The 14,974-nt window shown below is 53.1% G+C and overlaps 3 protein-coding genes across 12 annotated transcripts in view; 1 reads left to right on the forward strand and 2 right to left on the reverse strand.

Moving 5' to 3' along the window:
• DNAI1 (dynein axonemal intermediate chain 1) overlaps positions 1-14,974 on the forward strand; it is a 76,409-nt gene that overhangs the window by 51,799 nt on the left and 9,636 nt on the right. For 6 of the 10 annotated variants that reach the window (XM_070248777.1, XM_070248778.1, XM_070248776.1 and 3 more), the window contains 2 exons: positions 1,082-1,267; positions 4,278-4,607. In XM_070248777.1, coding sequence (XP_070104878.1) covers positions 1,082-1,267; positions 4,278-4,376 — 285 coding nt within the window. In that variant the 3' untranslated portion in view covers positions 4,377-4,607. Of the gene's footprint in view, positions 1-1,081; positions 1,268-1,414; positions 1,506-4,277; positions 4,608-14,974 lie in introns of those variants that run through there. The other 4 variants (XR_011431605.1, XR_011431604.1, XR_011431606.1 and 1 more) reach the window with 2 other exon arrangements.
• Positions 4,666-6,782, reverse strand: LOC138920439 (putative hydro-lyase KRH_21160). Its single transcript, XM_070248791.1, has 2 exons — positions 6,291-6,782; positions 4,666-5,469 (listed from the first exon to the last, which is right to left on the reverse strand). The coding sequence occupies exons 1-2, from the start codon at positions 6,765-6,767 to the stop codon at positions 5,326-5,328; spliced, it is 621 nt and encodes a 206-aa protein (XP_070104892.1). The 5' UTR covers positions 6,768-6,782; the 3' UTR covers positions 4,666-5,325.
• Positions 5,081-5,311, reverse strand: ENHO (energy homeostasis associated). Its single transcript, NM_001256954.1, has one exon. The coding sequence runs from the start codon at positions 5,309-5,311 to the stop codon at positions 5,081-5,083; it is 231 nt and encodes a 76-aa protein (NP_001243883.1).

Consider the following 14,974-nt stretch of genomic DNA (forward strand, 5'->3'; position numbering starts at 1 on the left):
TGTTGGGAGCAAATGGAGAATGACGGCTAATAGGCACAAGGGTTCTTTCTGGGGTGATGAAAATGTTCTAAAATTGGTTGTGGTGATGGTTGCATAACTGTGAATATACTAAAAACCAGGAATTGTATACTTTAAATGTGTGAATTTTATAATATGTGAGTTATATTTCAATAAAGCTGTTATATTTTTAAAGAGAGAGAGAAAGAGAGTGACGTAAAAGGAAAGGCCTGGGTGGTCTCTTAGATAGAGTGGTCAGGGAAAGCTTCTTTGAAGAGGTGACATTCAAGCTGAGAGCGAATGACAAGAAAGAGCCAGCCGTGTGAAGATGGGGGAGGCATTCCAGATGGAGGGAACAGCTCCTGCGAGTGCCCTGGGGGTTCTGGCTGGGGTCTAGTGAACAAAGAGGAGGGAGTGTGAGGTGAGAGTGGAGAGTGGGGGATCTAGAGGAAGGGATCTGGGTTTTGTGTAGGGTGCCAAGGGAGGCTCTTGGAGGATTTCAGGTTTTTTAAAGGTCAGTCAGTCTGCCGCGTGGAGGCTGGACTGGAGAGGGCAGGAATGGAAGCAGGGAGGCCAGTCAGATGTTACCTCGCTGTCCAGGCAGCAGCTGCTAATGGGTTGGACTCAGGGCGTGGTAGAAGTCAGATCAAACACTTGCCGAGCACTTGCGTGGCAAGCACTGTCTGAGCACCTCTCATCTGTTAGCCTCTATCCCCTCGTTTATAAAATGGGGATAATAACAGAACCCACCTATAGAGTGGCTGTGGGGATTATGACTAGATATGCCCTGTACCGTGCTCATGCAGAGAATACTACAGAGTAAGTGCTCAATGCACAGTAGCTGCAGTTGTTGTTAATTCTGTATAGACTTAAATTTTCTCCTGAACTTTTTATTCTCATTCCCTCAAACACAAGAAAAACACAAACAGAGACACAAATCTGCTCTCACCCTGCTTCCAGTTCCCACTGTGCCAGGCTTCTGTTGGGTTTCCCCAGAAGGCCCGGGGGCGGGTCCTCTGAGGTGGGGGACAGGGGCCTCCTGACCCCTGAGTGTGCTGACATGCTGACACCCACCTCTCCACAGACCCACGTGTTTGACTTGTCCATCAACAAGTACGAGGCCATCTGCAACCAGCCCGTGGTGGCCAAAAAGAAGAACAAGATCACCCACGTGCAGTTCAATCCCATCCACCCCATCATCATTGTGGGTGACGACCGTGGGCACGTCACCTGCCTCAAGCTCTCACCCAACCTGCGCAAGATGCCCAAGGTACAGGCTGGGGGAGTCTGGGCTGCTGCCCAAGGGAAAGGCTCCAGGATTGGGGGGGTGGGGGTGGAAAAGGGGAGGAGCCAGGGGGTGGCCGGCAGGTTTCTGCCTTGGGAGAGCCAAGGTAAGGGTGGTCATTGCCCAAATCAGGAGCACAGGAGGAGGTTTGTGGGGAGACAATGAGATCGGTTTTGACATGCTGAATCTGAGTTACCTGTAGGACCCCAAGTGGAGACATCAGGTAGGAATGGGACTCTATGGGTCTGAAGCCTAGGGGAAACACGTGGGCATCACTGGCTTATTTGGTGTGGACCAGGTCACCCAGGCAGCGGGGCTTGGGGCTTAGTCACTGCTTCATTGGCTGGGCTTGCACAGGGCTTCAGCTTCAGTGGTCCCCGAGCTGGGAGCTGTGGGTGCACACAGGCAAGAGGAAATGAGCCGTGAAGAGGGTAACTAGGCCAGCAGCCAGGCAGTCCTCCTTTTGAACTCTGGTTCCTTTCTGGCGTCTGTGATGATCTGGAGACCCTGCCTAGAGCCCAAGGATCCCAAATACAGGCCACAGAGCCCAGAGCCCTGACCTCAAAGTCTAGATCTCAGAGTCCCAGTTCAGACTTAAGAATCCAAGCCTTAGAATCCAGAGCTAAGAGTCCAACTTAAAAATCCAGAGCCCAGTCCTGCCCACTTGGGTGCTAAGAGAGGAAATGGAATTTGCTTTCTGCCAGGTTCAGGGGCCAGGATCAGAGCTGGGCCAGGGCTGGGCCAAGTTGCCCTGATGACGTACAATTGCAATTTGAAGCATTTACTCACAGTGTGAGGCAACAGCAGGGCCTATCTCTTTCAACTACTGACACCTGCCCCCCTGCACCCCTACCAAGGCAGAGGCCACCGCACCATCCCTCTCGTGCCGGCCTGGTCTATTCCCCACCACGCCAGGGAGGCAAGGGCTGGCAGTTTGGCCGGGCCTGTAATTCTAGCCAGCCGGGGGATGGGGTGGACTTGGCTATAAATACTCAGAAGGCTGCTAAGCGCCTGCAGCTGTGGCCCAGAGGCTGTGGTGGGATGGGGGGAGTCGGGCGTGGTCTGAAGCTCTTTGCCGAGCGCAGCTAGTTGGCCTCTAGGAGGGGGAAGGAGGCAGCACAATTTGTGGAACAGATAAAATCTGCTGTTAATTTAGTGAGGAAAGAGACCCAGGCTTGAGCTGACAGAGCTGGACAGCCCTGTGGGAGGGATCATGGTTGCCCCCTGGGGCAGGGGTACAGCCATCACACAGCAGTGAGGGGGTAGATCTGGGTGGGGGCCCGCCCTGCCCACTCTGACTGGGGAGGCAAGGATCTCCCACAGTCCCAATCCTCTCAGAGCAAGGGTCAGTCACAGCTGCGAGAGCTAGGCTCTGTGTTTCTGAGGACCTGAAGACATGGGCACCTTGCGTCAGAGAACCTGAGGAGGTGACAGCTGGGGGCTACTACTTGGGTGGATTGGCAGTTCCTATGAAGTTACCATCTGACCTTGTCAGCAGCCGAGTGATTGTGCAAAAGGAAGTCCTCTAGGCATCCCTCCTGCCCCTCCTCTGCGGGCTGCAGTCTCCCTGCCCTTCCCAAGAGGCCTTGGCCACAGAGGCCCGACTTCCTGGCCCAAGGAGCTTCCCATGATTGGTGTCAGAGCCCAGCATATCAAAGGGCAAGGACTATCTTTCCTTAACTGCTGTATAGATGGCAAACTAAAGCTCAGAAAGGCAAGAGACTTGCCCAGAGTCATGCAAGGAATTAACGACAAAGCTGGAATTAAAAGCCAGGTCCCCTAATTCCCAGGGGGATGGGGTGAGGCCAAGAAGAGAACATGAGCTTAATTCAAGAGGGAGAGAGGGAAGAGAGAGAAAAAGACATCTTCGTTCTGCCTCGAGAGTGAGGAGCTGAGCTGGGCAGTGGCAAAAGCGCTGGGCTGCAAGGGGAGGGGGAGACAGATTTGGGAGCAGGTGCAGGGGTCACACCAGGAGGAAATCTGAGCTGCACACAGTGTCAGCAGCTGGGATGGGGCCAGGAAGGGGCCTGCTGGCCCTGCACTCTCCCTTCACCTCACTGCCCAGGCCAAACCCAGGCTGGGCCCTCAGCAGGCAAGGCTGGGGCAGGTGCCAGTGAGCAGTGGGGACAGGTGGCCGACAGGGTGGGGATTCAGGAGCAGAGGGAAGGCAGGAAATGGCAGCTGCCCCAGCCTAGCCCACACCCCACCACCTGGACAGAAATGAAGATGGGACTGGTGCTGGTCTGCCAAGGAGCTCTCAGGACCTTGAGGGACATACACCCCAGTGTCCCAACTCTCTTTTTCTCGGGGCCCAGGTTACCAGCTGAAGCATCATAGTGCCCTGTAGACAGGGGTGAGGGATCATAAATTCAGGATCTGCTCTTCTGAGGGACAGTCCCAGCCAAGGACATCTGGAATCACATGGGATATCCCATCAGCCCTCCTAGGTTTGACATCCTTTCCCCCTTCCCCGGGTATGTCTGACACAGCAAGCCTGGCCCCAAATGGCAGCCCACTCCGAAGAATTAGGTACGAATACTAGGTGAGAGCACCTGTGGCTTTTTCCACAGCCCTCTCCATCTGCAAACACATACCTCTTAGCTCCTTGTTAGGACACAGCCAGGGACTGTCCTGGGGGAAGGGTGGTCCCAATGGTCAGAGGCCCCACTTCTTCCCAGGGCTATAGCTCTCCCTGACTTGAAGGGCTAGTTCCTCTGAGGGTCAGGAAGTGGATACCTTCCTCCACTCCTCCCAGCATCCAGACCCTGTCTTGGTCTGAGGTTCAGAGCGAGAGCTGGATGCTTCTTGTAGGCCTCACCTGGGCCCCTGTGTCACCCAATCTGAGTTGGGGAAGGATCCTGTGGGGGTCGGGGGAGGCAGAGGTCCAGAATCTAACTGGGCAGGGGAGGGGCAGGGCACAGCAGGCGATGGGGGACAGGGAGAGATGGCCCATCCCTCATCATGCCTCCCCCATGTGTACTTCCCCTCTCCCCAGGAAAAAAAGGGGCAGGAAGTGCAGAAAGGTCCAGCTGTGGAGATCGCAAAATTGGACAAACTGCTGAACCTGGTGAGGGAAGTGAAGACCAAGATCTGAGGGCCTGGCCTCAGTCCCTGTCCATTTCTTGAACCCAGTACTTGTAGCCCCTGAGCCTGGTACCCAGGCCCATCCTTAGCACCCAGTATGTGACCCCAGCCCTGATCAGGCCCCAGCATCTGCCCTCAGCACCCTGCTCCAGCCCTGGTCCCAGCACCTTACCCTAGAATGCGGCCCTCAACCACCATTACCCCCTCCTACCGTGCACAAATAAACTTGTCTGGAAGCCCATCCCTTACCTTTAATTTTGCTACCACAGGGCCCCCAGGAAGAGGAGAAAATCTCAGGGTAGAGCCATAGTTCCATTTATTACCCAACAAACAGTGGGAGGACCAGAGGAGGGGCCCAGCCTGGACACCCTCCCATTATTGCCATGGATTCCAGTTTGCTTCCCCAACCTTGAAGGCCTAGAGGCGACTGGCCTAGGGAGAGGGTGGACACCCCCTGGCCCTTGGAATGGAGCAGAGTTCAGATGGCCCCAGCCCTAGCACCAACTCATGAACCCCCGCCCCAGACCTGTCTACCTGGGGCCACCAGAGCCCCTCTTGGAGCCAGGCTGGCTAGACTCTGGGTGCTGGGTCCAGCTCCAGACAGGCTGTTCTCTGAGTTCTGAACCCCAGGCTGGCCGGACCCTGGAATCCTGATTCCAGGCTCTGGGTGGGGGCTGGACTTAGGTCCCAGACTCCAGGCTAGGCCCGGGGACTTCAGGGCTGCAGCAGGTAGCTGCCTTCATGGCTGGGCTTCTGGGGCGGGGGCGCCTTCTCGGGACAGGGGCCAGGGCTGGAGTTGGGACTGGATTCGGAGAGGGAGTCGATGTCAGCAGAGCGGGAGTGGCAGGCCCAGCAGAGAATGACCCAGAGCAGCAGCAGCAAGAAGCCTACGAGGCCGTTGCAGACGATGGCGATGAGGGCGCCCTGGGAGATGGCTGCCCCCATGACGGGCAGCGCCCTCAGACCAGCACAGACCTCGGGGCTCCCTCAACGGCAAGGCCCATGCCGAGGGGGACTCCGGTAGCGCCGGCCTTCCGCGGAGGCTGTCCCGTCCACACGCAACGATTCCTGGGCAGTGGCGACGTCCACCTGCAGTCCTGCGCCTATGGGGGCACAGGGCAAAGGGGAGGGTGTGAGGAGGAAGGGGTGGGGTGAGGCCCCCCACACCTCTGGCCTCCCTGGCACAGGACTCGTGTCCCAGCAGGCCCAGGAGCCCCCAGAGCAACGCCTCCTCCGCAGGCCGCTCTGGGCACCTGGATGGGGGCGTAGCCACGGTGGGAGGCCGAGCGGGTGGCTCCTGCTCCCGGAACCGTGCTCGGCCTGGCCCTGCCCACCCGCTCCCAGCCCGCCGGGCACTCGAGTGGGCGGGACCGAGGAGGCCCGCGGCCTGGGAGGATGGGGCCCGCGGCCGGCCGGCGCGTGTGGCCGGCCGGAGCCCTGGGGCGCTCACGGAGGGAACTTTGTGGAGGCCTGCAGGCGGGGGACTGCGGGCCAGGGCTGCGCCCCGGAGGGCCCGGGCTGCCTGTGCGGCAGGGCTGTGTCCGTGCGTCCGGCTGGGTCTCGGTCCCCTCGCCTGGACGTGTGCCTCTGCCTCCCGGGCTGTGCCGCTGTCTGTCTCTCCGGGCAGCGTCTGCCTCTCTGTGCGGCCCCCTCTCCGGTGCGTCTCGCTTCTCTCCAGTCTCTCTCTCTGTGTCTCTGCACCCGTCCGTCCCTGTGTGCACGGGTCCCCGGGTGCATGGGTCCCTGTGCGTCCCTCTGTCCCCGTGGACGTGCCGCCTCCTCTCCGTGGGTCTGTCTCTATAGTTCTGTCTCTGTCTTTGTGTCTCTCTTTCTCCCCGCTGTCCCTGACTCTGAGGGTCTGTGTCCTCGCCTCCGCCCCCGGCTCTCCGGTCCTCGCCGCGCGCCCGTGGGGGAGGCCCCTTACCTGAGTGGAGCCCGGGGCGCGCCCGCGGAGGGTCCGGGGCCGCGGGATGCTGGGCGCCGACTGAGGCTCGGAGCCGGCGGGCGGGGGGCGGCGGGCGGCGGGCAGGGACGGCGTCCCCTCCCCCGGCCCTCCCCCTCGGCCGCGCAGCCTCCGCCGGCCGCTCCCGCCGCGGCGCGACCGGGGCGGCCTCTGCCGCGGGCGGTCTGCGGCGAGCGGGCACCTCCTCCCCCTGGGGCGGCGCCTCCTCCGCGGCCGCGGCCGCTCGCTGGCTCGCTCGCTCGGCGGCGCTCGGGCGGCGGCGGCGGTCCGGGCGTAGGGTTCGGCTGGGCTCGGCTGTGTTCGGCTACGCTCGGCTGGGCTCGGCTGGGCTCGGCCGGGCTCGGCCAGGCTCGGCAAGGCTCGGCCGGCAGCAAAAACAGCGAAGAGCCCCGCCTCCTGGGAGGCCGGCGGCCAGCAGCCTGTCGGGGGCGGAGCCATCCCCGCACCGCTGCCGCCATTCAATTGGCTGGCCGCGCCAGGCGCCCGTGCCATTGGTCGTGCGCTGGGGTGGGGACTGGCCCGCCCTTTGTCCAGGCGGGGGCGGGAGCGGGAGGAGGGCTGAGGGGGCTACTCTGTCTAGATCCCTCCCGGGGGAAGGGGGCGGGGGCGAGGCCCATCTACTCGCGGAGAGCTCTTGCCCCTGCCACACCTGGAAGAGCTGCACACCTAACATCTGAGAAAAGCCAAAGCCTCTGTACCCCCATACCTGAGGGGACCGCCCCCCATGTCTGCAAGAGGTCTCTGTCCCTGTCATGTGGAGGCAGACTCTGGGTCCCCGCGTCTGGGAGGAGACAGAACCTCCTCCTCTTGGAAGCCCCCTGTACTCCCGCACGTCCGCTCTCACCCGGGTGTGGGCCCTGCATCTACACTTCAGAGGGTCTGCAGTTGTCTCCGCACTCCCTGGCCCCGGGAGGGGTGAGCAGCTCTGCCCATGCAAGTTCTTTGGACACATTTATGGAGCTCCCACCCAGGACTGGCTGCGGGTTTGTGCTTTGCTCTGCTATGAGGGAGCCTAGGACGGAGAGGAACGGGGTCCTCTGAGGGATGGCTCAACCCTGGCTGGAATAGGACCAGGCATGACTCTCCATCCTAGGAGCTCTCCTCAGAGGAAGACCAGCCTGGGGAGCAGCCCTCGGGTAGACCTTCCTACCCTACCTCATATGCCAGTGATTCCTAAGTGTTCTGAGCTAGACCCTTTTCTCATCTGCACGTATTCTCCGTGGACGAGCACATCCCGAAAGCAATATCGTGAAGTCTCTCAGTACTCCCCAATCCAGCGTTAACTTATCTCTCGCATGCTAGACAAAGATCCAAGTGCCTACCAGAATCTGGGTGACACTGATTCCTGGTTCTGCAACTTAACTAACTTCGTGACCTTGGGCAAGTTGCTTACCCTCTTTTAGCCTCAGCTTCTTCATCTGTAAAATGGTTTTAGTAATAGCTACCTCTCAGGATTGTAGTCACTAATTCATTTATACCAGACTAACCACATCTCAGCAGATGTCAAATGATACAACCCCAAGGACCACGTGGCTAAGGTGCCCCTTCCTCCAATGCCATGAAATTCACATGAGATCCCTATAAATCCAAATGCTGTCTTGAAAATGAGAAAGGGAAAGGTAAAGTAATCTGGAAGACTGAGTCATCCAAACCTACTGAATTTCTTTGTCTAAAATAAATTTTTGGACCCTACTGAGTTTACCAGAGTGGATTAATTTTAGTTGCCCTTGGCCCTGTTACCCAGCAGGGTGGAGGCATTGTGAACAAGATCAAATCGGTTCCAGGAAACAGAGGAGACTTAGATCGTTGCAAATCTGTGTGTAATCTGAGTGAATTTGTGACCCAGCTTCAGGAGTTCAGATGTTATCCTGAAAACGGGGAAGCCACTGAAGAATTTTGAGCAGAAGAGTAAATGTGATCATATCCAAAAATTAGAAGGATGATTTGGGCTGCTGGGTGGAAGGAGGGATTGAAGGCATTTGAGAGTGAAGGCAAGGACTGATGACAAGGGACTGAATTGATGGGGGCAGGTAGGAGTGGAGAGAACAGGAGAGCACTGAGGGTGTTTGGGAGTTATGACTGGCAGGACTCAGAGACCTAGACCTATAGGATATAGGAGGTAGGAGGGAGGGATAGTCAAGGCTGACCCCCAGGTTGCTGACTAGGGGTACTGTGATGCCATGGACTGAGATAGGGAACACACGACAAAGGCTGAGTTTCAGCAGGGGGCTGGGGGATGAGGGGTGGGGAAATGATGAGATCCGTCTGGGATATGTTGAATTTGAGGTACTAATTGGACACCCAAGTTGAGATGTCCAGTAGACAGCTGGATAAACAAACAGGTCTGAGGATCAGGAGAGAGGTCCAGGCTGAAGATAGCATTTCGTGAGTTATAAGCAAAAGAGTAGTAGTCAAACCAGAAAAGTAGATGAGCTCACCCAGGAAGAGTAAGAACTAGTGTAAGCAAAAAGATACATTTATAATCAGATTCTGAAAACCTAAAGACAGGGATGCCTCAGGAACAACTGGAACTAATAGACGCAAAAGCCTTAGGTTCTCTCTCTGCCTCTCATCTGTTACTTTCTGCCTGTCTCCTTCATTTCCCTCCCCTCCCCTAGCCCCAGTCCCTGTCGTCCCTACCTCCAGACTAGCTTCCAATGCTCTTCTTGTCCACATGGTGAAAAACGTGACTTCAGACAATCCCAAAGCTTAAATCTTACTGTCTAGGCATCCAACCACCCTGGCTTCTTTTTCTTGCTTGCAGTTTGCAAATTCCTGAGGAAATACTCTGGTTGGCTCAGCTAAGTTAGATGCTTAACTCTAGACGAATCAACTGTGGCCAAGAGATGGATGAGGATCAAATTGCCTGCCTAACACGGCCCACAATAACCCCATGGACATTGGTGGGGGGCGGGGAGGGGGGTCCCAGGAGGAGAGAGATCCTAAAAAAGCAGAATGGCAGGTGTTCACTATAGTCCACCCTTTGTTTGCACAACACACACACACGTTGTTTTCCTATATATATGATTCCAGAAATGCCCCCACCTTCATAATCCAACCATCCCACTATACATATGCCAATAAATTCACCTTCTCTCCAATGGAGGGCAGCTCAATGACACATCCAGCTACTGTCTCCGGAGATTACATCATAGGACCACTGTTCTTCATATTTAGGTTCTTTGAGTAAAGTCCTTTCATGCTCTAGTCAGGTCTCTATAAGGTATGAATATGGTGTCTAATAATCACATTACCTTTGTTTGGGCTGCCTTTGAGCTATCTTTAAACCATTCCTACCCCCCTCCCAAAAAACTCCTGATATTTAGAGATGGAAGAAAGAGACAATAAAATGGAGTAAAAAGAAAGCACTGTACAGTGCTCACTAATCTAGAGCATCATCCATACATTTTTTGGCCATGAATAACAATGAAAACAATGGGACTAGGAAATTTCTTGGCATCTGTTTGTTGACTCAGTTCTTTGGCTACAGAGTTCAATCAGAGTACAGCCAATCTGGCTGCTCTAGGTTTTGCCCACAAGGATGAGATCCCTCATCCAGTCCTCTGAGAGCGCCATTGTAGAGGAATTCTCTGTGGGGCACTGTACTGATTAGCACCGCACTTTCTGGTGGTGTTTGAGGGATTATCCGGGGACTGAGCAATCACAGATCTCTGCATTTATGAGGATTGGGTGTGGTTTTATTTTTCCTCCCAGATGATACAGTTCTTTTAAAACCATAATCAGCTGTCTGTCAGTTTCATCTGGGGGAGAATTCCTTTTGCTAATAACATATTTCATTTATCCTAAGCCACATTTTTTCTGGTTTAAACAACTCAAATCAGAATATGGCTTACAATTAATGGCATGTAATAGTTTTTTAGGCTTTTCTTTTCTTAGTAGTTCATAAAATAACTTGCCTCCTATAATTGATAGAACATAAGATTTATTTAATATAGTAATTTTATCAGCCAGAGTTCTTTTTCACAAATAATACAATCCACTCTGGTTAGTTGAAGCATAAAATGGATTTGTTAAAAGATATTATTTAGCTCAGAATTGTTAGGAGGGCTGAGGAAATGGACTTGAGGCTAAGTTTCTAGGAACAACACCCAAACCATACCACACAACCTGATGAGGAAACCACAGCCACTGCCACTCCAAATACTAAGCACCGGGAGTTCAATTTGACTGCCAGCTTTACAAGCTCTTCGGCCCTTCTGTGGTAAGAGCTCAATATTGTAACCACTGGGAAACCACTGCTGTTCCCACTCCCACCCCCGGAAGCTGGACACTTGTACTACCAGCAACAGCAGAAACTGAAGTCGTATGTCCAACTTGCTTCCTTCCTCTATCGGTCAGGATTAGCTAGGTAACACAGTAGTTTAAAACAACCCCCAGAACTTCCTGGCATAAAATAATAAAGATGTATTTCTTGCTCAGGCTACAGTTCCAGCATTCGTGAAGAGGGGAGGGGGAGTCGTGCTCACTGTGGTCATTCAGAGATTGAGGCTCCGCCTCTTATGCTGATACCATCTTCTTGATAGGAACCCTCAGAGTTTGCTGTGGCAGAAGACAGTGAGGAGAAGCATACACTGGCTTCTGCTCAGCTTGCATTGATCAAAACAAATCTCATGGCCACACCTAACATCAAGTGACAAGGGAAATGCAATCCTCCTGGTGCTCAGAAGGAGAGAAGAACCAGAAACATTGGTGAACTTTAGTGATGTTTACCTCCCTCATATTGCTCATTTCCAAATCAAAGTCTCACGTCGGGGAGGTAGCAAGCTGCAAGGGATGCTGGAATTTTAGTTCTGACTTCTATACTGAGGAGGCTGGATTGTAAAATTAGGATTTTCCCACATGGAAAAACTATTTAAAAGGGGAAGGACATCCATGAATACAACAGATTTCTACTAATATAGTCAATACTAGAATTTTGTAGAACCATGCTCTCTGAAGCTTTGCCAAGAAGATATGGGGCCTGCACAAGTTCTTGGAGCAATTACTCTTTTTTTAGCACTGTGTCTGGGGGCTCTTTCAGTCCCTCTGCCTATGCCTTCTGGCTTCATGGGAAATCATAGGCTGGAGTTCCAGGGCTACAAGCTTTTCTTCTTTAGCCTGCCCTGGAATGATTCCCTTGCCTCACCCGCATTCCAGTAAACTCACTTTACAATGGGAGGGACCATCACATTTGCCTGGCAGGATAGGGACATCCAAAATAGGTGGTCTGCACGCAGTTAGGGGACACCAGAGTATTTAACTTGCTTAAGGACATGTGTGTCAGACTGGTAGGGCTAGATCATTATGTAGCCTTACTGAATTGCAGAACTAAGTTGTTGACTGTTCTCAATGTTGGTTCCCTGATTAGGAAACTGAGACGTCCTAGCAATCAGGGTGGAGGTACAGCAGGAGAGTCAGAGGAATTGGGAAGCCTTGCATGTTGTCCCCACCCTGCCTCCTCTCTCTCCTTTTTTCTCTCCAGACAAGCTTCCTATGCTTCTCTAGTCCACGTGATAATAAATTCAGCTTCTGACAATTCTCAACTTCACAGCTTAAATCTAGGTACCCAACAACATGTTGGCTTGTCTCTTTCAGTTCCAGTTCCAGCTTATCCTTCTCAGTTCCAGTTCCAAAATTCCTAAGGACTTGCTCTCATCAGCCTGGCTTTGGTCAGCTGCCACTCCCTGCACCAATGATCTGTGGGAGGGTCATAATATGGCGGCTCCCTTGATGACTATATGAGTGAAAGGCAGTTCCCACCAGAAGGGAGGGCCATCTAAACAAAATATAAAGAAGTCCACCATACTAACATCTATGGATGCACAGGAAAAGATAAATCTGCAAAGTAAATAAGGAAGGAGCTGTCAGAGAGAGAGAAGGAAAACCAAGAGAGAACATAGTTTCAGGGAAGCCAAGAAAGGACAGAAGTTCGAGGAGGGAGGGGTCAGCAATCCAAATGTCAGAGAGCGGTCCAGTAGTTTATACAGAAGGGACTAATGGACTTAAGAACAAGGAGGTTGTTGATGTCTTGGCAAGGAGGAGTTCCAGTGGGCAGTGGGCAGTGGAGATTGTGGTGGATGCCAGATTTTAGCAGTTTCAAGAGTGAGTAAGAAGTTGATGCAATATAGATGATTCTTTCAAGAAGATTGACTAAAAGTTAGGAGTAAGGAGAATAGATACAGAAAGATGTAGAACCAGAGGAAACTTTTTTTAATTTCTAAAAATGTCTTATTTGTTTCTTACATGGGCAGGTTTACATACTGGTGGGAAGGAACCAGGATATAATTGATAGCTATTTTTATTATTACTGTCCATCTCCCCTGGGCTGTGCAGATGTAGGCAGGCAGGGACAGGGATGGAAGCCCCGGTAGAAGGTATGAACCATTTCAACTGTCGACGAAAATAATCCATAACCAATCTATAAATGAAAATTTGGGAGAGTTTATTCTGAGCTGAAATCTGAGGACCATGGCCCGGGGCCTTTCTTCCCAAAGGAAGAAATGGCACCAAAGAAGTGAGGTATACAGGGTGGTTATATATCCCCAAACAGGACGTTTCACATATGATTGAAATGTCCCTCCCACAATAGTCACAAGATTGCCCTGTCGGCACAGCGCTTGATGGACACAGCAGGTAGTGGGTCTGCTCTCTCGGAGGGCGTAGCAGGAGGCAAGTCTATTGTCTCGAGCTGGTTGGTCACAGGTGAGCACAGCAATCAGTTTCTAGCCTAAGGAAAGACGCTTAATCCTTAAGGAGATGCCAACGTTGGGAGGGGGAGGGAAGTTGCACCTTTATCTCAAGGGCCTTGGTTCTTGCCATAGGAATATCTAAAGCAGATATACAATGCATGCTCAATGGCCACGGTCAGGCCCTTTTGGAAGGACAAGGTCAGGCCGAATTAGGTTTACACAAAATGGCTTCCTCATATACTCCAATATATCCTATTACTTGCCATTTTTATTTGTCACAACTTTTCCCAGGCCACACTGGAAAGGAGGGCAGAGAGTAGGTGTCTGGCCACAGCATTGGGTGACCCAGGTCCGGGCTCAGGGATCGCACCATGATCTATGCCCAGACAGAGAGGCCTTGTGTGGAGAACAAAGGGGCCCAAGGCTGGAACCAATCCTCAGCAGGTGGGGGCAGGGGACACAAACAACTAAACTCTGGGGCAAGCACACTTGCCGTGTGCTGATTTCCCCATCTCAAAACCCTACCTATTGCTGCCCCTACCCGCCTGCTCACTCCTCAGCCTCCCTGCCAAGCTGTCACCTGCTTTCCCAGCGACCTTCCCCACCTCCCATCACTCCTCAGCCACTGCCCCCACCTTCTGAGCTCACCATCCCTGAAGCTGCCTCACCAAGGTCACTTTCACCTCATTATCACATCCAATGAATACTTTTCAGTCCTTATCTTTGTTGACTTTTTGGCAGCATTGAGGCTGTTGATCTCTTTCTGAAACTATCTCCCCTGTGTTCCATGAAGCTGTTCTCTCTGGGAACATTTATTCCTCCTCCTAAAACAACAACTATTGTTTATTAAGCATCTAGACTGTGTCAGAGCTCTGCATTTGTCACAGGTGTCCCTCAGCTGCGTGCAAGACAAGTCCACGGATAACATGAGGGAACCGGGGCTGAAAGCAATCGAGGCGTTTTTCTAAAGCCCCACGGCAGCAGTGATGGAGTCTGGATTAAAACCCTGGTTTGCTGCATTGCCCTCAGCTCCAGCATGCTGTCTGTCTCCCTCACCTCTCTGGCCCCTCCTCAGCTTCTTTGGTGGGCTGGCTGTGCTCTCTGCACCCACCCTCTTCTCCTCTCATCTCCTTAAGTGAGCTTTTCCTCTGCATTCAGGGCCCATTTTTGTGCTGACAATGCTTTAATACCAACCCAGACCTCTCTCCCAACTCCCAGACTGGTATTTATTGTTGTTGCTGCTTCTGCTATTGTGATTAAGAGCTAAGATTTATGGAGCATTTACAACATGGCAGGCACTGTGCTAATTTCTTTATATACATCATCTTGTTAAATCCTTACAATGACCCTGTGAGGTAGGTGCTGTTTTCCCATTTTTCCACTTAAGGACACTGAGCCTGAGAGAGATTAATCACTTTGTCCAAGGTCAACAGGAGCCCAGCCTTGTCTGACCCCAGAGGCCATTCTCTTAACTGCTGACCAGATGCTTTCTACCAAGAGGTTCCACTAGTGCCTTACCCTTGCCATGTCTCCGTCTGAGCTCGTCTGTCCCTTACTTGCTGTGTGACCAAAGGCAAGTGATTGAATGTCTGAGCCATGGTTATTATCAACTTCCCCAAAGCTTGTCCACTAACTGATTCAATAAACAGTCCTACCATCTCCTAGTCAACAGGGTCGTACGAGATTCTTCCACCTCCATCCTGCATCCATCCCACTTTATACTCTGTGACTAAAGCACACCGTGCTCCCTACCCCAGGACTGGTCCTTTTCCTACCTGCTCTCAGGCCGTCCACATCATTCATTGACTCAAAGCACCTCACTCAGGCCTGTGCATGCTCTCAGCCACCACAGGTTCCACGTTCTCTTCCTTCCTTACTCTCCTCTGCACGGCCCCCAGAGCAGTCTTTCCCAAATACACATCTTTCCAGGTCTCCCCAGCTCCCAAAGCCCCCTGG

This window comes from Equus caballus, chromosome 23 (assembly GCF_041296265.1).
Source record: "Equus caballus isolate H_3958 breed thoroughbred chromosome 23, TB-T2T, whole genome shotgun sequence".
NCBI classification, from domain to species: Eukaryota; Metazoa; Chordata; class Mammalia; order Perissodactyla; family Equidae; genus Equus; species Equus caballus.